Raw genomic sequence first — 26,956 nt, forward strand, 5'->3', positions numbered from 1 at the left:
TAATCTGTTTAAAAATCAGGATAATAATGGCACCTACCTCTCAGGGTTGTTGAGAGACTTAAATGAGATAATGTATGGAAAATGTTTTGTAAATCTTAAAGTGCTTTATAAATGTAAGCTGCTATTATTATTACTGCTATCTTGAGATATAATTTGGAGAATATTCATCAACTCCTTTTTTATTTTCCTATTTTAAATTATCCTTAGGCCATCCATAGTCCAGTTCTCTAGAGTGGTATCTTAAGACTAAGTCTAGTCCAAGATTCATTGCTCTAAATGGGAATGACTCTAAAATAGATTTCATTAAGAGCTAGCCTGTCAAAGTGGAAAAAATCATTTGGCAGGGAGTCATGCTCTGGTTTCTAATCCCATCTGTGTCACCAATTTGCTATATAAGCTTAAATATATCCCTTCCCTTTTCTGGGATTCACAGGCTCAGTGTAAAGTGAGTGTTGTTCTAAATAACTGGTTCTTAAACACTTTGGTCCCATGATTCCTTTATATTCTTTAAAATTATTCAAGACCCCCAAAAGAGCTTTTGTTTAGGTAAGTTATTTATATCAGAATTTACCACATTAGAAATTAAAATGTTTTAGTATCATTATAAAAATAGCTTTGACCTCCTGGACTCCCTGGAAGGAGTCCTTGGACCACATTTGGAGAATCACTGGACTAAATGATCTCTGAGGTTCCTTTCTACACTAGTGCCATTGGCCCATGGTCTTGGTCCTTTTGCTACTCCACATTAAGTAGTTTATTCTTTCAAGTTAAGATCAGATCTTCATTCAGGGGATTTTATTGATATTTTCTATTTTTCCCAGCCTTTCAAAGATAGATGGAGATAACGGAACTAATCTCACACTGTACAGAAAAATAGCCCCCTCTACTGGTGAAATAGCATTCTGGGCTCTCCGCCTTGTGAACTGGACCGTTTGTGTTCTAGTCTGATGACCTTTAAGTGGCTTGGATGTAACCTTTAAATGCTATGGGGAGATCTCTACAGCTGAGCAGCTGATGGCGTCCAGATCCCAGGAGTGGGATGCTCTGGGGATTGTTTTGGTATTTTGAATTTGCAAGACAACTCATACGGCATTTCAAATGGCAAACCATAATTCGTTTTAATTAAATACAAACAAGGAAAAAGGCACAATGATTTGTATCATTCAAGTATTTTGCATAGATGCACATATATCATCAATTGTAAACAATTAATAAGTGAATCAAGAAGAAAAGGATCTAAATTCTGTGTAAAATCTCCCAAATCAAAAGAAAACCACATATACCCTATAGCCTCGACACACACCAATAAGCAAGTACACAACCTCTCCCTCTCCCTCCCTCTCTCTCTCTCTCTTTATCACACACACACACACACACACACACACACACACATACACTGAAAGTTTACTTTGGAAGGTTTTGTTTTTGTAAAGCTTCAGCCTACAGCTTCCAAAGGGACTAGGAGTACCTTTCCAGTTGGTCTCTGAATTTTATATTCCCTGGGATTTTCTTGGGCCTAAATCCTGAGCAGTACTTCTTAGGCAGGGAGGTGGGAATCAGGGTAGAGGAGTGGTTTCTAAGACTCTTTGCAAGTCTGAGATTCTATCAGCTTTACCTGCTTTTATAGAATAGAGGCAGAAACAATACGTGAGACAGAGATCCGGAGAAAATTCACCTATTTCCAGGTCTCAATGCCCCTTTACAGGAATAGGAAGTAGGAAGGAGAAAGGGGTCTTTGAAAAAGCAAATCACTGATTTGATTTCCTTTCCGTGTTTTTTTTTCAGGGAGAAATGATTTTAGGATTAAATGGTTGCCCTTCTCCCACCAGCTAGACATCTCAGTTGTCCATCTTCTATAATTAGGGATTAGGAAAGAAGCTGTGAGAAGGCTAGGAAAAAACAGCTGGCTTAACCACTGGAATTTCTGCCAGTGTACAAATGGCTAATGAAGCCCTTTTTTTCATTGTCTCCTCTCAGACATAAATATTCTTTTTTGGAATAGTTCCACAGATCTAGGAGGAGCTAGGTCATTTATGATAGATCGTTTTTAAAAGGCCTGTGAGTTGGCTGGCAGGGAGAATGCTGTAAAAAACATTCCAAATGGACTTGTGATCTGGACGCTCTTTTGGGTCTTTTGCTAGGGAGAATATTTTTCAGAGCTGGGGAATTCAAGGGATGTCTCTTTTCTAGAATATTTGACTAGAGAGGGTAGAATTAGGTAGAATATGTCTGACTAGGTAGGTAGTTAGAGTTAATCCACATCCCATGGCAATTTCTTAGATACACATTGGAAATTGAATGTCTGCCTTTACCCCCGATTTCATAAAACAAAATTTGAACTAAACTGTGTAGGGGGTAAGGGGAGTATCATTAACGTTTCCACCTTGCTGATCCTACTCTAGTCAGAAGTCCTGAGATCCAATACCAGGAAGCCCGAAACACAAAGATAAACACAGTGTTATAAGCAAGACGCTTTCTGGAATTTTAGGGAATTGCTAATAAGCCCTGAGGATAGCTATACACATCACAGCCCTGGAAGACAGGGTTTGATATTGTCCATTCAACAAAGCACCACACATCATTAGAGTCGAGGGCCTGGGCAAGAGTGAGGTGGAGGGTGGGGGGAGGGATCACACAATGGATCTGCAGGGTAGCTAATGCTAGAATGGAATGTACCTGATATGCACCAAGGAGGAGAAGCCCACTCTATTGGTACTCATGACCTTTGGCATTACCATTATGGCTCAGAGGAGGCACAAATATGGCGCTCCCCCCTGCTGTCTACATTATTGTAGATGGAGTGGTTCATCTGGCTATAGTACCTATCGGAGTCAAAAAGACCCATGTGAATAATGGAGAAGGGGAAAGGGGAGTAGGGAAGGAGAAAGCTCAGACCTCCACAGGATATCCATTACAAACAAAACAAAAAATAAACACAAAGCATCCCAATCAAGATGTCTCCAACGACCTGGTGCACCTTGATTGGGTTCTTCTCTGGGTCCCAGGGCTCTCTGGAACTGGACCACTTTTTCCAACTTCTTTGGGAGGCCACGGAAGAGATGGTGGCTGGATCCACCCCAATCCGCAAGTCCTAAGATGGGTTTTCCAGGTTGGATCTTGATAGGAGATGTCACAGGAGATAGATGTGACATCCTCATTAATCTGATTTCTCCTTCAATCCTGGTCTTCGAGAGCTCAGGTGACTATTAGAAGGTAAGATAAGCTCTGCAAATATGCTGGGTGGTTGACAGTCCGTGAAGTCAATGGTCATCTTCTTTCCCAAGGTCCTCCTCTCTCCCCCAAATCATATATTGCACAAAAGAACACTTAAATTTTGTAGAAATAAGTCACTCGGGGCTTGCCAAGTGAATCTGGGTCAAAGGATCCAAGAATTGGAGGTGATGAGGTTGAAGGTGGGGGAAGGAGGTAAGTTAAGTAAGATGGCAAGTAACTATGGTTCTGTCTGATTACAAGGCTGTGACATCTTTTGTGATATCCAGGGTCTTCACAGAAAAAAGGGAACTCTGGCTGGGACTCCTCAAGTAAAGTGTTGGAATTAGATTTTTGAGCTAGTTACTCCTCTAGCCCTCTGGGTTCTGAAATCTGGGAACTTTGGAAAGAAATAGGGGAAATAATTAGTTCAATGCACTCAATAAAGAGACCTAATCACCTGAATGTTTTTAAGGATGAGTACTAAGAGAGTGACTTCCCTCTATGAATATCAATCTGTCTATCCACAATAATTCGCACATTATAATATACCTAAAGGCTTAATAAAGGGGTTCAAGCTTTTATGTCTGTTCAGGGATCTATTAGACAAACACTGATTTCATTTCCCCACCCAAAATAGGCAACCTGACAACACACTAATCCAAAAAGAGCTGTCCAAAATGAAGGAGTCTGTTCTTTTACCCTTAGGATATTATACCCATCTCTTCTGGACCCCAAGGCAAGAAGAGGCAACTTGTACCTGTTCCTAATCTAAGTACTTCCCCAAGAGACACACCTTAGGAGCTGGAGCCACCAGTGGTTGGAGGTGGCGGGGGCTGCTTGCAGGAACAGGTGATAGCAGGGCAGAGGAGCTCCCATTCTTTGGAAGTGTCTTGCGCCCTGGCACAGGATTGGCTGGCAGAGCTTTCTGTGGTGGTTGGGGTCTGGAGAAATTCTAAGGAGAAAGTTAAGAGATTTTCAGCTGATTCTAAACAGACCTGGCAATAGCAGAGATCAAAAAGTGGAATTGGTCTCATTGGGGTGACCAGCCTTGCTGGGATGGTGGAGAAGAAGTAATCATGGAGAATAAAGATTCATTCAGTTGATTGATTGATGATACCAATATACATTCACCTAGCACTTTTAGAGTTTTAAAAAAATCTGGTCAAAGACATGTTCTCACAAAATCCCTCTTACAAAATCTACATGAAGTAGATAAGGCAAATATTATTCCCATTTGACAGGTGAGAAGACCAAAGGATACCTAGACTTACTTATAATTCATGGTTTTTTAGTGGTAAAGCTTCTCCTAGAACTCAAATTTCCTGACTTAAACTCTTTGTTCTTCCCATCAGCCCACACTACCTCAGTGAACAAGGGAAGAGAAAAAGAGCAAGATGTAAGATGGGAGTTTTGGAGAGAAACACAGAGCTTTCAAATTCTATAATTTTGATTTTGACTCAGTTTTTTTTTTTTTCAATTTTCTGTTTTTTGATGGAATGACTGACATCTCACAAGGAGATCTATCAAATACAAGAAATGGAAGCAACCTCACATGTCAATGAAATATTCTACTGACTTCTGCTTTATCGACCTTGTCAACCCCCACCCAACCTTTCATTCATTCAACATTTTCTGATCACCTGCTAAGTGCAAGCCTAGAAAAACAAGGCACATTCCCTGTCCTCATGAAGTTTTTTGACTTTTTCTTTAAACCAGAAAAACCAATTTGACATGTTTAAATTTCAAATCTGTGCTTTCTTTTCACTGTCTTCCCTTAGTGGACAGTGGAAAAAGTCTGAGGATAATCCCAGAGCTTGAAAAATCCATAATCTAAGTCATTAGACCTTAGAAAATTTAAAGTGGTTTATATGGATCACTGAACTCCCGGGAAAGGATGAATAGATGGCTCTTGCAAAAGAGAAGAACTTTTGTCCAGTTTATCTCTTTCCTTCCAAAACAATCACTTAAACAACTAATAAAATAGAAAGGGATATATCAATTGGGTCCAGAGTGAGGAAATGAACAGCTGTGTGCAGATGTCAAACTGTCATTGGAAAAACTCTACTCCAACAGCTGTTTGCCATGCAAAATTGACCTCTCAGGGGAAGCATTAGCAGGAAGGAATCTTCGTCCATATCTCAGCATTTGGCCTCCTTGCCTTCCGCCTGCTGTGAAGGGAGGCTCTCCAACTCTTAGCCACTTGGCTGTGTTAAGAGCTATATTAAACCTTCTGAACAGCTCTAGAGAAAGAATTCCTCATGTGGATAGTCTGTGATCCAAAAGGGTAAGGAAATAAGGAAGATCTTGATATCCAGGGACACAAAGAATTTCATGGAAATCAATCAACCAGCCTAGGAAATATTTCTCTTGAGCACAAAGTATCTGTGAGGAGAAGAGTCTTGAAATGTTGAACTCATTAAAGGCTAAGAACACAGAAATAGATCTTCAGGGTCCTTAACGTGGTCTTCAAGATCTTCCAAGGTCTTTATAACTTCCCAGCTTTATAACTTTGTTGAATAGGGACCCATTAAAGGTTTTGAAGGTTCTAAGAATACAGAAATAGGTCTTCAGGGTTCTTAACTTGGCCTTCAAGATCTTCCAAGGTCTTTATAACTTCCCAAGCACCAAGTTCATATGTATTTTCCAGGCACATACTTAATGCTTTTTGATTAAGTATTTGTTGACATTGAAGCTTGTAAAAGCTAAAACCCTGCTTTTAAACTCTCTACATCATTTAAGCCTGGTAGATCTATTTTCTCAGCTATAAAATGGGAACCACAATCTCTTTGTTTGCTTGCCTAAAAGAGTCACAGTGGGGTTTAAAGAAGACAATGAATATAAAAAGCCTAAGGGAGTGTAAAACTTAGAAAACTATACTAAGAATCATTGGTAAGATAAAAAAATGGGAGCCTGCAATCTGGGTCTCAGAGAGCAAAGCCAGCCATTGCATGCACAAGAAAGGGATGAGCTTTCTGTGCGTTTTTCCCACTGTGAAATCTTCTCATCTGAGAGGAGAGGTTGACTCCAAGAGGTTCTTTTACCAGTTTATGTAGGTGATAAATGGAGACCAGTATTGGTGGTAAGAAAAAAATACTGGGAGATACAAATAATGAGAAAAACCCCAGAAATTGCAAAACAGATGGCACAGCCTAATGCACTCTCTGCAATTTATAATTAATCTTGGTTCTCCATCTCTTGGGTAATAAGGGTACTTGGGGTAGAGTGAAGGGATTTCTAGGTCTTTATGTCAACCTAAGCCATGCCTTGTGTTACTTGACTGTAAATTCTCTGAAAGCACAATGTATTTTTTATCTAAACTTTATAATTTCTCATCTCCCTCTACTCCAGAGGAATAGTACAATGCATACAAGTATTTAATAAAGATCTGTTCAGTTGTAATGTTTTGAATTGTACTGATCTTGTACACAGCACTTTCTTGAATTGGGAAGTATCAAAGGCTGAGGCTATGAAATTAGACCCAATCTAGCTCTGTTGGTCTGACTTGTTCTGCCAGACCTGGCTTCTGCTGTTTTGTGCCTAGACAAAGATGGTAAAAAACACAAGGCAAACTTGATGGGTATCATCATCCTCATCATTTCAATGTTTTGAGCAGTTATGATTGAGATAGAAGGTAATCAATCAAGGGAGATCAATAAATTAGTTCATATTAAGTTTAAGTTTACCAGTAGGAGGAGCATCAGCATACCCAGAAACATATTCAGAAAAATGGGGACTGATCTCTGATTTTTTCAAAGTCAAACTTTTCTAGGACTCAGCTCACTCATCTGATAGCCTTAAAGGTTCCTTCTAACTCTAACAATCAATAAGTCTATAATCTGATTTGGATTCAGTGAATAAACCAATATGATGTTAACATCATAACTCAGTCACTTTCCAGTCTCTCAAATCAAGCCTGTGGATCATTTCAATAGAAGCTGTTCTCCACTGCTTTTCCCTTTTATATGGATGTCATTTATCCAAATGAAATGTAATGAAGAACTTGGGTGAGATATGGCTCTAATTCGGTTTTTTTTTTTTTTTGGTCATCTAGTTAATCCAATTTTCCCCAAATGATATTTTATTGAATAAAAATTCCATCTCTAGAGACTTTTAGTAATGAATTTATGAAACAAATCACTTGCATACATTAATGATCTATTTCCAGCTTCTTTTCTTTGTTCCATTAATATTTTTCCCCAGGATGACATTATTTTTATAATTACTGATTTAAAATACATTTTTAAATCTTATAAGATGAAGTCCCTTTAATCGTTTTTTTAAATTGTTCTATTTTAAAATTGTTTATGGCTTTATTAAATCCTGTGATTTAGTCTATTGATAGAGACTGCAGGATTGCAATAAATCTACAAATTAATTTGGGAAGAATTTTTTTGCAACATTTGTTCAACTTAACTATGAGGAGATTGATAAATTTTGTTTAGTTCCTTCCTTGATTTCCATTTTTCCTATAGGTTTCTCTTGGTTTTTTTGTTGAGGTTATATACAAATTAAAATAATTTTATTCAACAGTTTTGCAGTGATAGTAAAGTGAGGTATTATAGTAATGCTGTGTGATGTAATTTTTTTCAGCATCCCTTTTCCTCAGTCCAAAGATCAAAACCATATTTTCCTCATCTAAGGAATATGAGTTTGTCAACTTTTTCTGTTTAACCAATGTTTCTCTATTTAAATAATCTCTATGTAGAAAAATTTTTTTTTAAGTGTTTAAAATTCAAGTGTTTAAAATGTATTTTAAAAGTGTTTAAAATTTAAGTGTTTAAAATGCTGATGTGTCCATCCAGCAGCAGTTGTTTTGGGGGGATAGCTCTTTAATGATCTGTTGATTTCTCCTCCTACAACAAAATAAATTTTCTACTTTGATCGGGATAGTTTTAATAACCTATAGTGGTAAATAAACATCAATTTCTTTTAGCACTTCAAATTTATTAGCATAAAGCTTTGCATAGTAGTCTCTGTTCATTGTCTTGATTTGTTTTGGATTCATAATCTCTGCTTTCTCATTTCTAACTTTGGAAATTAGGGATTATTTTTAAAAATTGACATACCAATTCTTTTTAATTTGTTATTGGTTTTATTTGTCAGTTCAATTGTTTAATTATTTTCAATTATGTTAACTTTATTTCTTGTTTTGGTTATTTCCTTTCCTATTTTCCCTTGGTATATCATTTCACTTCTTTTCTAAGATTTTTAAGTATAGATTCATCTGGCTAAGTTTCTGTATTTATTGATATGGGCATTCAACACTACCAGGTTTGTCTCTAAGTATTCCTTTGGCTGTATTCCCCAAATTCTTATATATAGTACCTAGTGGTCTTCATTCAAGATATAATCTGTTATTTTTTTTGACAATTTTCTCATTTACTTTACTTTATTTAATAGACTTAATATTTTAATCTTAATTTTAATTATATTAAATCTATAAAAAAGATTTAATAGATTACTTAACCACAACCCAAATGGCTTTTAACTTTTGATTACATGATTATAATTTATGACTAACTTTGTTAAATTATAACTCATGAATGTAATGTATAGAATCTCTGCTTTTTATCTTTCTTACTCAGAATGTATTTTTGTTTACTTTCTATGTATTCTAGGGTGTGTGTGGGGGGGAAGAGATGTGTATTTCTTTTCTATTTTCTTTTTTTGTCTTTTCTTATGTTTGTTGAGTGTGTTAAATTTTAATTTACTCAGTACAATTTTCTGAAAGTTTTTATAATTAGTAGTGAAATATTTATCTTATACTGTTTTAAGTTATTGCCTTCATAACTCAATTAATTATCTGGGTACCTTTATAATGTCATTGAAATGCATATAGTTTTGTGAATTGTTCAAAGTCCAAAAGCTTAATATTTGTTCATTTCTTTCTTCATAACAATATATTAAGTTTGGCTGGATAGATAGCTCTAGATTTCTATTCCATGCATATGGGATAGTGGATAGAGTACCAGACTTGGAGCCAAGAAAACCTAGTTTCAAATCCTACTTCTGACATTTAGTGGTATGATTATAAGCAGGTTTTTTTTTTTTTTTTTAACTTTCTACCCTTCACTTTCCTCATCTGTAAAATGGGCATTATATTAGTAGTACTTGCTTCACGGGGAGTTATGAGGCTCAAATTACAAAGTATTCTATGGAAAATACTTTGCAAACTTTAAAGAGCTATATTTGTTGTTCAGTCACTCAGTTGTGCCTGACTCTTCATGACCATATCACACCAATACTGGCCATAGGGTTTTCTTGGCAAAGATACTGAAGTAGTTGGCCATTTTCTTCTCCAATGGATTAAGGCAAACAGGGTCAAGTGACTTGTCTGGGTTCACCCAGGTAATAAGGGTCTGAGGCCAGATTTGCACTCAGATTGTATTTCTAGGGCAGCTATGTAGCTCAGTGGATAAAATACTGCAGCTGGAGTCAGGAAGACTTATCTCCCTGAGTTAAAATCTGGCTTCAGATACTAACTAGCTCTGTGACCCTGGGCAAGTCACTTAACTTATTTGCCTCAGTTCCTCAATTATAAATGATCTAGAGATTATATTCCAATTTATCTGATTATTCTTTCTTGGAAAATCTACTGTCATAATTCTGAGTATGCTCTTTTATCTTATTGCAGTTCATATAGGATTCTTTCATGTTATTTTAACATTTTAAAGTTGACTCATTAGTTTTTTTCCAAATAGGGATGCAGATTCTTTATATTTATCTATTGTCATATTTTCATAATTCTAGAAAGTTTTCCTCAATAATCTTCTAAACGTTTTTTTCTGGTTTTGCTTTTTCACATTTTTTTTTTAAAGCAATCCTGACACTAGTATGCTTTAACCTTGTGTCACTTGTATTTTAATACTTAAAAATTTTATCAGGATGTGAACTCTTTTCTTAGCTTGCTTTTCTGCTTTGTATATACTGTCTGTGCCTCTGTTTCCTACCATTGTGAATCTTAAGGGTTATTGCTTCTACAAGGATTTTTTCAGGTTTTTCAATTACATTCGCTAGATTGGTCATATTTTTTTCATCATACTCTTCTGATTTTTAAAAATATCTTTTCATTCCTGCTTCAGTTCTTCTCATTTAAAAATGTCTACAAGTTTTTTTTTTATTTGTTCTGGCAATTTTCTTAACATGGAAATTCCTCATTAAATTATTTAAATGTGGCAAATATCCTTTGAAGGATGTCAGGTTATTTGTATTTTTTTTTTTTTTTTGCCTCTGGGATTTTAATTTGTTTCAGTTGCTCTGTGGTGTTTTGTGGTATTGTGTTTTTATTATGTTGGTTCTTTATTTTCTTTTTATCATGTGTGGTTTTTTAACTACTCCTCCCACTTTTGTATTTCTCTGGTTTTTTTAAGGGACTGTGAGGAGCTTGGCTTCCTTATAACGTCTCACTCCACCATCTTGACTGGAAGTCTGTCCAAGGACATCTAACCCAGCTGTGCTCAATATCTCTGTCTCAGTAAACACCCCTGATGTGAGGGGAAACGATCTCTGTACTTAGACACTAGGGATATTTATTTGACACGGGTTCGTGGTCCCTTCCTGGTTTTGTTTGCTCCTTCTTCCTGCCAGAAGCCTTGTCAACTGGGAGGTGGGGCTGGCTGTTGAAATTGCTTGTTTGTTTCCTTGTGAAGTCCAAAAACATAGCTGTACATTTAAATTCCTTTTTCTCTGCCTTTCTCTTCCACCCCCTTGACGTGGTGCTCAGGGCCAGAGGGCAATATGGGGTGAGTTTTGGCTCTTTCTTCCTCAAAAAATGATTGTGTGGATTTCTAGGAATAATAGGCTTATAACTTCTCTCTCCAATTTCTTTTTTTTTTCCTTTCTTTTTCTTCTTCCTATTTCTCTTCCTTCTTTTTTTCTGTTTCTCCCCCCCCCCAATTTATCCTCTCTTTGCTTTCTTCTTTCTCTTCTCATTATTCCCCTCCTTTTTTCCTCTTTCTAATGTTGTCTTCCCTCTTCCTTTTATCTTTCTCTTCTTTTTCTCATGTCTTCCTCTTCCTTTCTCTCTTCTTTTTCTTCTCTATTTCTCTTTCTTATTTCAGTTTTTAGGAAATGCAGGAGAAAACCATTAACAAGAAAAAAAAAAAACCCTTCAAAATCAAAACCAACCCTTCTTAAATTGCTAAACAATAATCTTGATCCTAACTACCTTAAACCCACCAAAGCCCTGACCCTTTATCCTAGAATCCTTATGAACCTGCCTGTAAATTCCAAACTGCACCATCTGGACCAAGAAGAACAGGAGGAAATCCAAGGTGAATAAGGCAACAGGAATACAATTGAGTTGTTTTACCTCTGGGAAAGGGGAAGTAACAAATAATGAAGCCCAGGAGGTTTAGCTGAAGATGGAAAGTCTAGTAGCTTCAGGGAAGCTGCAGCTACTTCCTTAGAAACCCTGCTTTCCCTGCCTGATTTTCCTCAGCAGACAGTTCTCTCATTAGAGGGCATCATTAGCATCTTTGATTGAAACAGGTCCCTATTTATTCATAAATTCTTCTTTGTTCTAAGTTCTTTGCAGTTGGTGGTGATAGGGTTGGGAACTGCTGAGATTATAATGCAGTGATGCTATTAACACTATGTTGCATCCTACATTTAACTGTATGACCTTAGGAAAGTCACTTGCACTTTCTAAGTCTTAGGTTGCTCATCTATAAAATTAGAAGGTTGCTCTGGATAGCCTCTAAGATTCCTTCAGCTCTCATATTATAAGATGAGGAAAATCTTACCTGGGCAGCAATATAATTAGGAGCGGGAGGCACAGGCCGACTTGGGGGAGGCCTTCTCATAGATTCCTTTTTTTCCACTTGGGTCATGGCTCCTGGGGAGTTCCTGATGTCCCTGCCGAGGTGTACCAAGAGAGGGGGAGGTGGGGAGCCCCCATGCATATAGTCTGGGGGTGGTCTTGGGGGAGGTTGTGATGGCTTGCGTGGAACTTCAGGTGTGTTGGTAACCTACATATGGGGTTAAACACAAAACACTGATGAGACAGCCATACTCCACATCTGAATGATATACATCGGTATATGGACAGATGCCCTTCTGTATATCCCATTGGGATGGATGACCACAGGTAGGGTGATAGGTAGGATATATTCTGGAAGATCCTTCTAACTCTAGAATCTATGCAGATTATCCAGAGATACTTGGATAAGTCTTGTTTTGCCAAATATGTTTTTTCCAAGAATGCCATAATTAGGCATAACTTTTAGGCCAATTTAGTAAAATTTGTTCACAAAATTATTTGTAACTCCTTTCCCTTCCTTCCCAAGAACTCTGGAGAAAATTAATGGAAAATATGCAATATGAATGCTTCTAGGAGAGTGCAGAAATAGGAAGAGGATGCAGGCTTCCCAAACATTCATGGGACTTACTTTTCTCTTCCCCTGGGGTGTCTGTAACTTGAAAGTTGGATTGGCATGGCCAGTTCCACCATTCTGAGTCACCTTGAAGGGGCAGCTGGAAAAAAGAGAGAAAAAAATGGAGTGGATAGCCCACAGGTGCTATCAAAGACAAGTATGTCCCTTCATGCTCCTAATCACAATCAATGTGTCCAGCTTTTCTCCTTCTCTACATTCCTTAATACACTGATAAAAAATTCTGTTCCTCTCTGTATGGTCCCTAGAATCCACCCCACCACCCTCCAGTCCCCTTTTCCATAATCTGGTCTAAAAATGATACAGTCCACATGCATGGCCCTCTGAAGATGGAAAGCATCACAAACAAAACTTCCACTTTCCCAGTAATACTTTTCTTCCCTCAAAGCTATTCTAGCAAAAAGCTTGGGCTCTGCATCAGAAGATTTTGCATTAACGCATTGTTTTCGGTTAAAAAGGAAAAGATAAATGAGAGGAGGAAGTAACTTGCAATATAAAAAAAATGAAATAAGGCTAACACATGCCAAAATAGAAAGTCTCACATCCTGACTCCAAAGACAGAAGTGGGATGGGGCAATGCAACTTTGTCCACCTCTGTTCCTTTGTTCTAGCACCCCAACCCTCCTCACCTCAGTCTCTCAGCCTCAGAGAATCTCTCACTTACTTTTCAAGGTATATTTCAAGCTTCACTTTCTAATCTACACAAAGCCTTTCTTTCCCTGGAGATCTCAACTGTCACTGCCTTCTTTCCCTAAATACTTTGTAGTGGATAGCCTTGTGTTCATTTTAAATTTATTTTGCATATGGTAATATATTTACCTGGTGCATTTAGCATGCTGTCAGCTTCAGGTACCAGAACTGTTCATTACAGCTCTACCTGGTCTAGGTTCCTAGAAGCTCTAGCCCTTTATCTAGAAGTAGATCATCTCCAACCTTTAACATCCAAAGGAGGCTAAATGACCTCAGAAAGTCCATCGATAATGTCAGACTTCTAAAAGACTTGTCATTATAAGGTGAGAGATTCAAGGCAGGGAACCAGCTTGAGGAATATTATAATTGTCCAGAGTTAACTTGGGGCAGGGGCTATGTGGGAAGGGAGGCCGACACTCATCTCACCTGAACTGTTGTCTCCACTTGGAGGGGAGAGCAGAGGGCTTAAGTGGGCCCAGTTTGCGCCTTTTGTAGCAATAGAGCACTAGTAGGATGATACCCAATAACAAGATGGCGGACAACACTCCAGCTACCACAGGGCCAACACCTGCCAGAAAGAGAATGAAGAAACAAAGCTGGGAAAAATCCTCTGAATGCTAGTGTAAGAGTCATTGAAACTTAGGACTGAGGAAAGTAAGGGCTCATAATTATCACTACTCCTACCAGCTGCCCCAAGGTCTCCACTCCTCCCTCCGACTGGTTCTGTCCCCCATCCCAGAATGCAGGGAATGACAAAGATGAGGGTATCTCACTCACTCTGGGGGGGCATGGGCCCGCTGTCGATGCTGCCTCCATGGCCCACAGTATTGCAGAAAGGTGGAGCCCACCCTTGGAAGCAATGACAATTCTGTTTATTGTTACAGACCTGTGGTGGGAAGACAGGAGGCATGAGAGCCTGCCTTGTGGCAGCCTCAGGAGAGAACCCTGGTCTCCCAAAGAGAACCGCCTCCTCCACCCCCCATGAAAACAGAGGACAAGCCACGGGGATTTCTGCCAAGACCTACCCCATGGCCGTGGCATTTCTTCCCACAACCTTCAGTTTCAAAAAAGGAGGTGTTCCTGCATTGTCCTTCGAAGCAAATCTGTGGAAGAAGGAACTGAGTCATCCACAAACTGGGAATCATGAATCTTGGCTTCTAAATCCTTTTATCAAGGTTTACCAAGTTTTTACCAACTTAAACCAAGTTTACCAAGTTTACCAAGTAAACTTAAAGTTTACTTTAAGTAACTTACCAAGTTACTTACCAACTTTTTGGTAAGTTTACCAAGACTTAAAACTGAAGCCATGCAACACGCCCTGAGATTTCAATTCTCCATTTTAAGATTCCCCCGGGAGAAGGCTGAGTCATATTCTGACTGGAATTCATGACCTTCAGTCATCCTATTGCACTGGCAGACAACTCTAATGATATTAAGGTAAAATCCATCTTGCTGGACCTTCCATCCATTCATCCTTAGCTCTACTCTATGAGGTCAAGTAGATTAAGTCTAATCCCTCTCTCTCCACATTTCCAGTAACAGTAAGCCTGCCAGCCTTCACATGAGGTGCTATCCATCTGGTAGACGTTGGTGGGACAATGAGGTGATTTTCCAGTGCAGAATTCGGAAAGGTCACACTGCCGGGATTGGAATTTGTGGCCTGAGTTCTTTCTCCCTACTGTCTACTTTGTCCCTATTACTCTTCTAGGACAGACGGAGGCTTGTCTCTAACAACCACAACCCCAACTGCCTTCCTGAAGTCCATTCTCCACTGTTGCCAGGCAAGAGCACTCACATGGTTATAGCCACACTTGGTTCCTGTCATCACTAGCCCCGGATCCAACATGTCCCCCTCTTCTTCTGGGCCTCGGTACACATGGGTGCCCCGGCAGCGGATTTTCTTCCCATTCATGGTGATGGTGGTATCAATAGGCACTGCATTGGACTCCAGGGGCCTGGCCTCTGAACTCTGGCACTGGATCTTCCCACACTTGGCATCCCTAAACCCAAGGAAGAAAAGGAGGTGGAACTCAAGGAAGGGGACAGAAGCCTGGTACCACACACTGGTTCTATCTGAAAGGCCCTCCCCATCAGTGAGCAAAGAATCCTAAAGCCAAAGCCATCTTGGTTCTTCTAGCCACTCCTGGACTCAGCATTCTTCCTCTTCCTCAGACCTTGAGGTGAGGTACACGGGTGCCCCAATAGTGGATTTACCTCCCATTCATGGTGATGGTGGTATCTATGGGGCACACAGAATGGGGCAGAATTGGCCAGGACCAACTCCTTCTTTGGGGAAGAAAGCAAGCAAGCTAGGATGACTGATAGCACAATTTTGTAGGTTGTTTGTTTTCCCAATCATGAGAAGAGATTAGCAGTGATTCATCCCCCTTCTGTCACCAGGCCCTGGTTTAGAAAGAAAGGCCTGCATGTTAAACAAGCACTACAGGAGAAGCACGCATCTGGCCAAGGCTTGTCTGGTCCATCTGGAGCTTACCGAGGTCCTCAGATTCCCTGGGGTCAGAACTAGGCTGGGGGTGAGTAACAAGAAAGACCTTTCTGTCAGTCCATTCCCCAAAGGACCTCTCCTACAATCATCACCTCATGGCACACTTCTTGTGTTCTCCATTCATGTCCTTCCCACAATTCCCAAAAGGGTCTCCTGCTACGTTCACCTTCTCAAAGCAGAGGTCAGGGGCAGGGCGAGCTCCTGGGAAAAGAAGAGAACACATTTATCAAGCAACCTCCTTCAAGAGAGCTCAAAAGAGGTCCTCTGCAAAACTGTGTCATCACTGAGTCTGTACTGGAAGCTTCCCAGAATGCCCTTTATGTTCTGTTCCCTCCACTCTGTTCTATTATTATAATAAAAATAATGGCTAGCATTGACATAGACAGGATTTTTAGATTTTCCAAAGTGTTTTACAAATATTATCCCATTTGATCCTTATAATGACTCTAAGAGGTAGGTTCTATTTTTATCCCTATTTTACAGATGAGGAAACAGAGGCAAGTCAAAAGTTAAGTGGCTTGCTTAGTATCACAGTTAATAGGTTCTGAATCAGATTTTCATCCAGGTCCTCTGATTTCAGGTCCTCTTTTCCACCTAGCTGCCTCTAAGACCTGTTTTATTTTGTCTGCTTTTTTCACTTTGGACAAAGACATTTATATAAAGCTTCTTCCAAATCCTTTGTACTATCTAGCCAGGAGGTTTGTTGTGAAAAAAGGAGTTTCCTAAATCTTATGGCACCATACATATGAGTTGTGAAGTTCTCTTCACACTAAGATACTGGCATTTAGAGGAAAGAATCAGATTGAGATGAAAGCTTTTGGGAGGAGAGATGTATGTCATTGGGGAAAGACTCACCAGGCCCCCAGAGCTGTTGGCACTGCTCCTGATAGGTAAGGCACATGCCGTTGTAACAGTAAGCCTGCCCGCCTTCACATGGGGTGCCATCCATCTGGTAGAAATTGGTGGGACAATGAGGTGACTTTCCAGTGCAGTACTCAGGAAGGTCACACTGCCGGGACTGCTCACGGCACAGAGTGCCTGGAGGTAGCAGCTGATAACAAGAAAAGAAGGGATCAGTCAAAAGGTGAATTCTCTTTCACCTCACAAGGGCTCTGTCATTAGCATCCATTTTATATTTCTATGGATGTTTCTGATTTTCCATTTTTAACCCCAATATTGTAGTGATGTGACAGGGTTGTTGATTTTGGAAACCCATAAGCTCAGAAGTATCAAGATTATAGACGATCTGAGGGGAGATGGAGGAACAAATACCTTCAAGGAGAAAACTAAAAGAAGAGGTAAGTCAGTTAAGTCCCGACTACAGGAAGTCATAGATAGATGCTCCAAGAGTTGCACAATATCCTAAAGGGTATATACTCTCTCAGTAACTCAACTCTTTCCCAACTTCATCCCTATCAGTATTCCAATGGAAGTCTGGTGACCAGGAGTACTAGACAGAATAGACTTTATCTCTCCCTCTCCCTATTCCTCCACAATTAGTCAGAGCTCACACCTGTTCAGTCTCACCTTTATGTTCCTAAGGAGGCCCGAGGTTTATCCTAAAGACATCCATGATGTCTCAGGAGCTATTTTGTAAAGAACAAACTATGCTGCAACCTTCCCACTAACTGCAAGCAGCACGTCCTTCCTTCTCTGGAAAGAAGTGGACAAAGTCCATCATGCTAGTATGTAATAGTACAAACCTGAGATCTGAATGGTGATAGGTGATAATGATGTGAGCTGAGAAACATAGTTATTTACTGACTTTATAAATGAAATCTGAGTCACCCTTTGGAAAAAGAACAGAGATGCTTTAAAAGGAGAGATAGAAATCTTTATCAGTAGGTTGTAAGCAATCAGTGTTCACTAAGTCTCAGGCCACAGAATGCATTCTGCCCCCTGATATATAGCTTTCTTCCTTGGGAGGAATGCTCAAACTTCCCTGTTCACCACTAGAACAAATAAAACAATTTCTTCTGAGAGAATAAACCAGATCTTCCACTAAGCTCCCAGAGAAAGCCAAACAATACAGTTTGGCAGCTTCAAAGAATGGAGAGTTCCCTAGGATGTTAGAGTCAGATTGATCTAGAGAGAAGGTGATGGAGTTGGTGTTCGTTGACAATCTCTTCCAACTGAAAGCTTCTTCCCATGCCTTCTCCCTCCGCCAGTGGAAGACAATCCTGTAGCCAGTGCCCCTCCATAGAGTAGCCTTGTCTCCTCACCTTGCACTCGTGGCAGCAGGAGCCATGGGCACACTCCGCCCCTGGTTTCAGAGTACAGTTAGAAGCATTGCAGCAGGGATTGTGGCATTCCTGGGGGAGAGAGCAGCAGTCAGGAAATGTTTACAGTGCTGATAGGAAAGGTGGTGAAGGTGGAAAGGGACACAGAAGTCCAGGGGCCTCCCTTCCATATCCCTGCTCTTCCATCCATGAGTTATAGATCCAGAAGGTGTGTACCCCAAAATCCACACCTTGAAGAGCTCCTTTAAATCCACTCATCTGGCCCACAATTGCCTAGACCAGTGGTTCTCAAACTTTTGTTTTCAGTACCTTTATCCTATTAAAAATTATTGAGGATCTCTCCAAAGAGTTTTTGTTTATCTGAATTATATTTATAGACATTTACCATATTGGAAATAAAAACTATTTTTGAATTTGTAGACCCTCTAAAAGGGTTTCAGACATCCCCAGGATCCGGGAGTCCTCAAACTTTTTAAATAGGGGGCCAGTTCACTGTCCCTCAGACTGTTGGAGGGCCGGACTATAGTAAAAACAAAAACTTTGTTTTGTGGGCCTTTAAATAAAGAAACTTCATAGCCCTGGGTGAGGGGGATAAATGTCCTAGCTGCCACATCTGGCCCACAGGCCGTAGTTTGAGGACACCTGCCTAGACCATACTTTGAGAACCACTGGCCTAGACTAAGACCCTCAGAACAAGGGGCAGATGAACATAGTTCAATTGGGCTCCTGGGTTCAGTACCAGAGACTTCGCTTCTTACTAAAACTGATCTCAGCCCAACTAGTTCCTTCCACACCTAAAATATTATGAGTCTACAGATAGATAGTCCTTCCCTTCTTCCCACTGGCCTCAGTGGGGCTAATTTATTCATCAGATATGAACTTTTCATGTATAAAACACACACAGCAAGCTGATAAAACTCTCAGTTGAAAGTCCTCATCACAGTTATGCTGGAGGCTGGGGGAATTTAGTGGAGTAAAGGCAGGGTGGTAGTTCAAAGCAAGACTTATCTAGAGAATCTCTGGGCATGAAAAACAGAGCAAGTCTCCTCCTGTTAGTCCTTAATCCCTATCTTTAGGAAACTGTTTACTTATCTGCTAATTTTCTATCATTAGGATTACAGCATCTGTAGCTAGAAAGATACTAGAGATCATCCAGGAAGGGAATTTATAGGTTCCCCCAATTCAATATCCTTCTCCCCATTTTACAGATGAGGACACTGAGAACAAGAAAGAGTAAAGAGATTCAAATTCAGTTGTGATGGGACCATAATCAGCACTTTAATGTTCTGTCTACTGCACTGGACTGCCCTTTCTTTTACAGATGAAGAAATTGAGACCAAGGGACTAAAGGGAGGTAGGGAAGTCACTATTCTAAGATTGTAGAGGTAGTAATTCACAGAGCTTGGCTGTCTAGTTCTCTGACTTCAAATCCCATGGTCCTTTTACTATATCAGGCTACTACATGAATTTTGGGATCAATCAATAAAAAGTAGCATTCTTTTTTTCCCCCTGAGTTTTAAAAAGTCTCAAAAGTCCTTCCTCTCCATTCAAAACCATATTCCCTTCCTCTTTTCTCCCAGCACCAAGTTCTTATTCTTACCTCCTCCTCACCACAGTCACACTCTTCTCCATCTTCCAGGTACCCATTTCCACACCTCTGGCCCCCATACAATGTCCTGGTATCTGGCATGTTGGAAAGACACATTCCACCTCCTGATTGCAGGTACCTGTCCAGCTCCTTCCTGTTGCATCGGTTGAACACCTTGGGAAAGGGATGCCTAACAGAAAAAACAAAATAGAGCTGTCATGAATCCACCAGTCAAGGCAACAACATGAAAAAAAAATGTGATATGAGTCTGTTTGCATGAGTCCATCTGCATAAGGTATACCAGAATTCTGCACCCGTATTTCAAGCTTCCTATATCCTTTAGCAATGACTTAGATTTGTTTTTACATCTTTTATGATAATCTATAGACAGCCCTATGTCATGTTGCTTTCTTTAGTGAAAGTGAGGAAGGTGTTTAGCACAATGGGTGGAATCCCCATGTCAAATTTAGGGAAAATAAGATCAAGAGTAGCACAGGATGGGCACTGATTGATCAACTATGCTCTATACTGTTGGAGGAAATCTCCAAGTTTCTGAGATCACAGATCCATACTAGAATACCTGACTATGACAACATGGTATTCCCAGATTTATTTTTGCTTCATATAGCACCACAGCAAGTATTTGAGAATTGGAGAAAGCAATATCAATATTGTGCATGGATGATATAGATTTTGTGTGTCTCAGCAGAGTTTTAAATATTTTAGGGAGGTTGCTCTCCCCTTAGAACTGATGAACAAGCCAAAAAGAAGTGTTTCCAGAAATTTTTCACCAATTCATTCACTCATTCAATAAATATTTAATAAGTACCTACTATGAGAAAATTTCCCTTCTGGTGCTGAAGAAGATATTGAGTTTAAAAGACAGACAATATAATATAGCACAGTAGATAGCTATTGGATCTGGAGTCAAAAAGACATGGATTTGAATCCTGCCTCAGATGTTCATTAACTCTGTGACCCTAAGTAATTTATTTAACTTCTCTGAGCCTCAGTTTCTTCATCAGTAAACTGGAAGTAATAACAGCACCTATCTACCTATCTAACAGGGGTCTTTGTGAAAATCAAATGAAATACTGCATATAAAACACCTTGTAAATTTTAAAGTCCTGTACAAATTTGAGCTATTATTATTAATGTTTACATAAATAGTTCCTCTTATCATGAACCTGACTGTCTGATAAGGGGATAAAGACATAAACACATAGAACTATAATACTCAGCATTACAAAACAATTATGTAGAGAGAGATATTAAAACAAAGGTTTTATATGAGGTCCGAGGAAGAAAGTCATTATAGACCAGAGAGATCAGGAAAGATTTCTTGGAAAAGGGAAAGAGAATAAGCATTTTTAAATTTATTATTTTTTTAACATTCTTTTAAAAACATTGAGTCCCAAATTCTTTCCCTTCCTCCCAACCCACCTCTGTCCAGGCAAGAAATGTGATATCAATTATACATGTGAAATCATGCAAAGCATATTTTTCATGTTAGCCATGTTGCAAAAAAAATTACCAAGGAAAATAAAGTGAAAGAACTATGCTTCAATCTGCATTCAGATTCCATCAGTTATTTCTCTGCAGGAGTATAGCATTTTTCATCACAAATCCTTTCAAATTGTCTTGAATCATTATATTGATCAGAATAGAACAGTTGATCATTGTACTATATTTCTATTTTTGTATACAATATTTTCCTGGTTCTACTTACTTCACTTTTCATTAGTTCATATGAATTTTCTCAAGTTTCTTTTTCCCTAAAATTACTCTGCTCCTCATTTCTTATAACCTAATAATATTCCATCACAGTTATATACCACAACTTATTCAGTCATTCCTCAATAATAGTAATCCCCACAACTTCCATTCCTTTGTCACCACAAAAAGAATCCTTTAAATACTCCTGTACAAATAGGTCTTCTCCCTTTTTCTTTGACCGCTTGGAATACAGACCTAGAAATGATATTGCTGGGTCAAATGGCATGTAGTTTTACAGCTCTTGGGATTTAGTTCCAAATTGCTCTCTAGAATGTTTTGATCAGTTTTTAACTCCACAAAAATTCATTAGTGCTCCAATTATTCCACATGCCCTCCAACATTTGTTATTTTTCTTTTCTGTCATATTATTCATTCTGATAGGTCTGAAATAGTATCTCAGTGTGAACAAGAACAATTAAGTGCCCAATATATATGCCCTGCACTGTGAAAAGCACTTTAAAATATCACCTCATTTGATTCTCACAACAATCCTGGGAGAGAGATGCTATTATTATCCTCATTTTATAGCTGAGGAAACTGAGACAGATAGAAGTTAAGGGACTTGCCTAGGATCACATAACTAGTTAGTAGTTGAAGAAGCTGGATTTCTGTTTCTAGGACCAGAGCTCTATGCACTGAGCCCCCTACCTAAAGAAGATAGTATTAAAGTCAGGTTTTAATTTAAATAAAGGCCAGGACTTCAATCATAACTGATGGAAAAAGAAAAAAATTCTAAGAGTATGGAATAGCATAAGCTCAGACACAAAGGCAAAGGGCAGGATATATTTTGGGGAAATAACATAGTTCAGTTTGCTAGGAATGCAAAGTACATAGAGAGAAAGGCTATGAGTGAAAGGAGATGGAATTGAGACTGAGTGGCCCTGAATGTGAGACATTAAAAGTCTGAATTTTATTAAGGAGGCAGGCAACTAGAAACCACTGAAGAATTTTTAAAAACTATTTTAAAATGCTTTAAGTAGATCAAAGGGCTGTACCAATGAGACTAAGGTCATGGGCTCAATGGCTAGGCCAAACAGCTTAGTTCTGTTACATGGTCACAGATCACAGCTCTAACTCTAGCCAGAAGTTATATCATTATAGATACTATTGATCACAACAAGAATTGATCACAACAAAGGGTGTGGATGATTCAGTGAAAATATGTGCCTGTGTAGTTAATTCTTTCAGAGGATGGGAAGAAAGGAGAAGTACCAAAACATAAAGCATGAGCTTTATTAATGATAGGTTACCATGAAGGGAACAGAATCAGGCAAACAATTCATACAATGACTATAATTTTGTCAAGGAAAACAACTATGAAAGAACTCTGAATTCTAATCAAAGCAACGATCAGTCACAATCACAGAAGACAGATGATGAATCATCCTCTTGGCTCAGCCATCATGGACAGAAGTACAGAATGAGATAATCCACGATTTTTAGACTAAGCCAAAGTACAGCTTGGCTTTGCTTGACTGATCTTATTTATTACAAGGAAGGATTTCTATTTGGGGAGAGGGAACTCTAGGGGATGGAGTACTGCCAGTTAATGATAGGGAGACAAAAAAGAAATACAAAAAATGTTAACAAATATTAAAAATATTTGTATTACATGGCTCAAAAGAGGTTCTGCTGAAAATGAATTTCAGAATTGGGTGAATTAAAGATAGCAAACATTCATTCTTTCTGGAAGAGGTAGCTTTCCTCAATACTTCCCCCATGTGGCTGTGAATGTTTCTTCTCCCTTCCTCTTTCTGAGGGCCACATAAGTGCTCACGAGAGAACCTGATCTCCTGATGCTACTTCATGCACTATTTGTTTTTGGCAAACACCCCAAATCACCATAGTAATTTGTGATAACCATGATAATAAGTCATGATGATAATAATACTGATATTCGATTTTTGCAACAAGTTTTTTTTTTTTTTAGTTTTCATAGGGCTATGATGTTAACTTTTCTCATTAGCTCCTTATAAAGGGAAGAATAGGCCCTATGATTGACCTTTATAAAGGTGACCCTGAGGCCAGGAAAAGCAGGGACAGATTGAAAATGGGAACCAAGGTCAACCTCATCTTTGGGGGTCATGGCAAAGTATAGTAAAAAAGGACCAGGCTTGGAATAAGATTATAGGAGTTCATGCAGTGACTCTCCTACTTAATGAGCTATAGAACCTTAGATCATATGTATCTCTCTGAATCTCATTCTTCTCCTATGTAAAGTGGAGGGAATGTGGAGGGAGGGGGAAGGGAATGAGATAAGAAGTGGGAAAATGCTTTAATTACATTATATTATTATGAACATTTCAATTTCCTTGAAATTAAAGCCATAAAATTCCACACAAATGTCACAGAATTCCACAATTACTTCTGATGGACTGAGAAACACTGGCCACTCTCCTATCTTTCACCTTTCCCAAACTCCATTTTCACAGGCTTCTTAGCTAAGAGGCCTGGGTGTAAGTCTAAGATCTGCCACTAACTGGTTGTGTAATATTAGGCAAATTGCTCTGTTTTCTCTTTTATAAAATTACAGATGAACTCCAAGATCCCAAGCTCTAATGCTCTACATTCTAAGTTCTAAAATCCTACTCAGCTCGAATACTATCTGTTTTAGGGTCTATCTCATTCTGTTTCTATTCTATGTTCTAAGATATTTCTAACTGTAAGATTCAGTTCTAAGATCCTATCTAAGTTTTAGCATTCTATGTCCTAAGGGTCCTTCCAGTTCTAATCCATGTTCTGTGCTCTAGTGTCTCTTCCAGTCCTGTCATTCTGTGTTGTAAGATCTTTTTCATTTCTAATATCATTTGCCTTTCTAGCTCTAGCACTCTAAGTTCTAAAGTCCCTGCTACTTCTAACTTCCAACACTCTGTACCCCAGTGTCCTTCCAGTTCAGGTATTCAGTGTTCCAAGGTCTGTTCCAGCTCTCTGAATGCTCACTCACCCAGTGGCTGCTGCCATGATGCATCCACCATCCTCAGCACTTGCTGAGCAGCAGTCTGCAGAGTCATGGCTCATTCCAAAGTTGTGGCCCATCTCATGGGCCATGGTGGCTGCCACCCCAATGGCATTCTCTGAATGATCCTAGGCAGAAAGAGAGATCGGTCAAGGTGAGCAGTCCTAGGCCATCACCCACCATCCTCTAAGTATCTCCTTGGCCAACTTTACTGATCCAGCCTTTTAATACACGTGTGCACTTTGAGAATCTATGATTGAGTAATTTGGGAGTCATTTTTTTCTTATACTTTAAAGAGGATGAACTTGTGATATTCTCTACAGGATAAAACACATGGTCTATCTGGCCCAGTATTATGCCTCAGACAGGGAATATGTTAGAGAAAGCTTTGATTGTTCTCTGGGACATCACCCTAAAAAGGTAGCAGTGAACTCCCCAAATATCCTCACAAGAAAGATTTCTGCCAAGGACAGCACTTTCTAAAGTTATTACCAAAGCCCATTACACATAAGAACAGAGGTAATATCACTTCTATTACTTTCTTAGCAACTTGGTTAGAATATACAGGAGAGTCTAGCAAACTCTGAATATTTCTAGGAGGAGTTGAGGACCTGCACTGGATGAGGGAGCAATATTATCATATCAGGAGTAGCACTGCCACAACTAGCTAAAATTAATGCTAAATTAATTGACCTGGATTTTATTCAGATGAATAGACACTGAGATCCTGCTTTTCAGCTTACATGGCAATTGCTTTCCTGTCTCCGTTCCTCTGTTTTCTCACTAAGGATTGCAGAGAAGAGCCGCATAAGAGGCCCTGAGACATGAGATCCTTCTGCCAATACTTGATGAAATTGAAACAGTGGTTCCCAGCAGAAGTGGGGGTTTAAGAGTGAAAGCCAGTTATTTCAATCCAGCAGAAAAAAATAAGAGACCAATTTTCAGAGACGCAGATTTTCTGGTTCTTGCAACAATTCATTCAGCTTCTATACCACCTGACTTATTTGGATGGGACTCACCATGTTGACTCCTCCAGACTGGTACACAGAGCACATGGCCATCAGTGGAGCCAGGCCAATTGTAGTGCCATGGAAAGACATGCCCCTAAAAGAGAAGAGAGAGATTAATGGAGCTTGGTTTGAGAGGAACACTGCAAAAATAAGCACAGATATAGGAAAAATATAATCACATATGATGTATTACAGTTTTCAGTGGTTTCATTGAAAAGACAACTTTCTTAAGCCCATCCTCTGACTCTCAGACAAATAAAGGTCTTCTGGTCTCTGAGCTAGTTCTGTGGCTTCCAAGAGACACAAGTCCACCCCTCACCACCACCATTTTTCTTCACTCTCTTCCACGAAAACTCAGAGAGGAGAAAGACAGAAATCAATGACTTCAAGAGCCAAAGATGTAGTTTCTCCCTCTCTCCTCCCATTCCTACATTATGCCAATAGTATAATCTACACTGGCAGGAAATGAGCAGGTTACAAATTGCTTCCTATTCCTGCTGCACAGGATGAAGCCATCTGGGTGGAGGAGGGCATATGGAAGGGAAGGTGGTATGGGTCATGATGCTCAGATGATTCACACTCACATCCTTCAGCTGCTACGCTTCCCCGTCAGCATCCCAGGAAAAAGAGGTAGTTATAGATTCTGGTACGTCACCCTCTTGTCGGACTCAGGGCCAACAAAACTAATGTCATCTTAGGTTGCATTATGTGCTTATAGGAATGAGAGAGTGAAGCTTTGCTATAAAATCTGCCCTATTAAGCTCACGTCAGATTTCATGTGCAGACCTGGAGGCCAAATTTTAAGAAGGATATTGCTAAACTGGAAAGGATCCAGAGAAGGGCAGTCAAATCCTAGATATTTAAGGAACTGAATAGAAGGATCTGAGCTTATTTAGCCTGGAGAAGAGGGCAGGGAGAGGAAAGGGATGACAGCTGTATTTAAATATTCAAAAGGACTTTATAGGGGAAAGAATGAATTTAATCCTTTTTTCATTTTTATTATTCTTTAAAAAATTTTTTTTTAATTTTATTAAAGCTTTTTATTTACAAAACATATGCATGGATAATTTTTCAACACTGACCCTTACAAAACTTTCTGTTCCAAATTTTTCCCTCCTTCCCCCTACCCCTTCCCCTAGCTGGCAGATAGTCCAATACATGTTAAATATGTTAAATATATGTTAAATCCAATATATGCATATATGTTTATACAGTTATCTTGCTTCACAAGAAAAATCGGATCAAGAAGGAAAAAAAAAACCTGAGAAAAAAAACACAATGCAAGCAAACATCAACAGAAAGAGTGAGGATGCTATGTTGCGATCCACCCTCAGTTCCCACAGTTCTCTCTCTGGGTGTATAGGGCTCTCTTTATCTTTTTTTTTTTTAATGCAACAAGTAACCTTTATCTTTTTATATGTCTTACTAATTCTCTTTTTTTATTTATTTATTTTTATTTAATAGCCTTTTATTTACAGGATATATACATGGGTAACTTTACAGCATTAACAATTGCCAAACCTCTTGTTCCAATTTTTCACCTCTTACCCCTCCCCACCCCCTCCCCTAGATGGCAGGATGACCA

The 26,956-nt window shown here is 39.2% G+C and overlaps 1 protein-coding gene across 1 annotated transcript in view; it reads right to left on the bottom strand.

The window, feature by feature from the left end:
* Positions 1-823: 823 nt before the first annotated feature.
* Positions 824-26,956, bottom strand: part of ADAM19 (ADAM metallopeptidase domain 19) — a 127,376-nt gene continuing 101,243 nt past the window's right edge. Inside the window, exons 10-23 of the mRNA XM_031953600.1 lie at positions 25,381-25,465; positions 24,350-24,489; positions 19,642-19,819; positions 18,024-18,113; positions 16,657-16,852; positions 15,894-16,002; positions 15,091-15,295; positions 14,321-14,398; positions 14,073-14,181; positions 13,722-13,863; positions 12,603-12,687; positions 11,958-12,182; positions 4,007-4,165; positions 824-3,610 (exon numbers count right to left, since the gene is read on the bottom strand). Coding sequence (XP_031809460.1) covers positions 3,557-3,610; positions 4,007-4,165; positions 11,958-12,182; positions 12,603-12,687; positions 13,722-13,863; positions 14,073-14,181; positions 14,321-14,398; positions 15,091-15,295; positions 15,894-16,002; positions 16,657-16,852; positions 18,024-18,113; positions 19,642-19,819; positions 24,350-24,489; positions 25,381-25,465 — 1,855 coding nt within the window. The 3' untranslated portion in view covers positions 824-3,556. The remainder of the gene's footprint in view (positions 3,611-4,006; positions 4,166-11,957; positions 12,183-12,602; positions 12,688-13,721; positions 13,864-14,072; positions 14,182-14,320; positions 14,399-15,090; positions 15,296-15,893; positions 16,003-16,656; positions 16,853-18,023; positions 18,114-19,641; positions 19,820-24,349; positions 24,490-25,380; positions 25,466-26,956) is intronic.

This window comes from Sarcophilus harrisii, chromosome 2 (genome assembly GCF_902635505.1).
Source record: "Sarcophilus harrisii chromosome 2, mSarHar1.11, whole genome shotgun sequence".
Classification (NCBI taxonomy): Eukaryota; Metazoa; Chordata; class Mammalia; order Dasyuromorphia; family Dasyuridae; genus Sarcophilus; species Sarcophilus harrisii.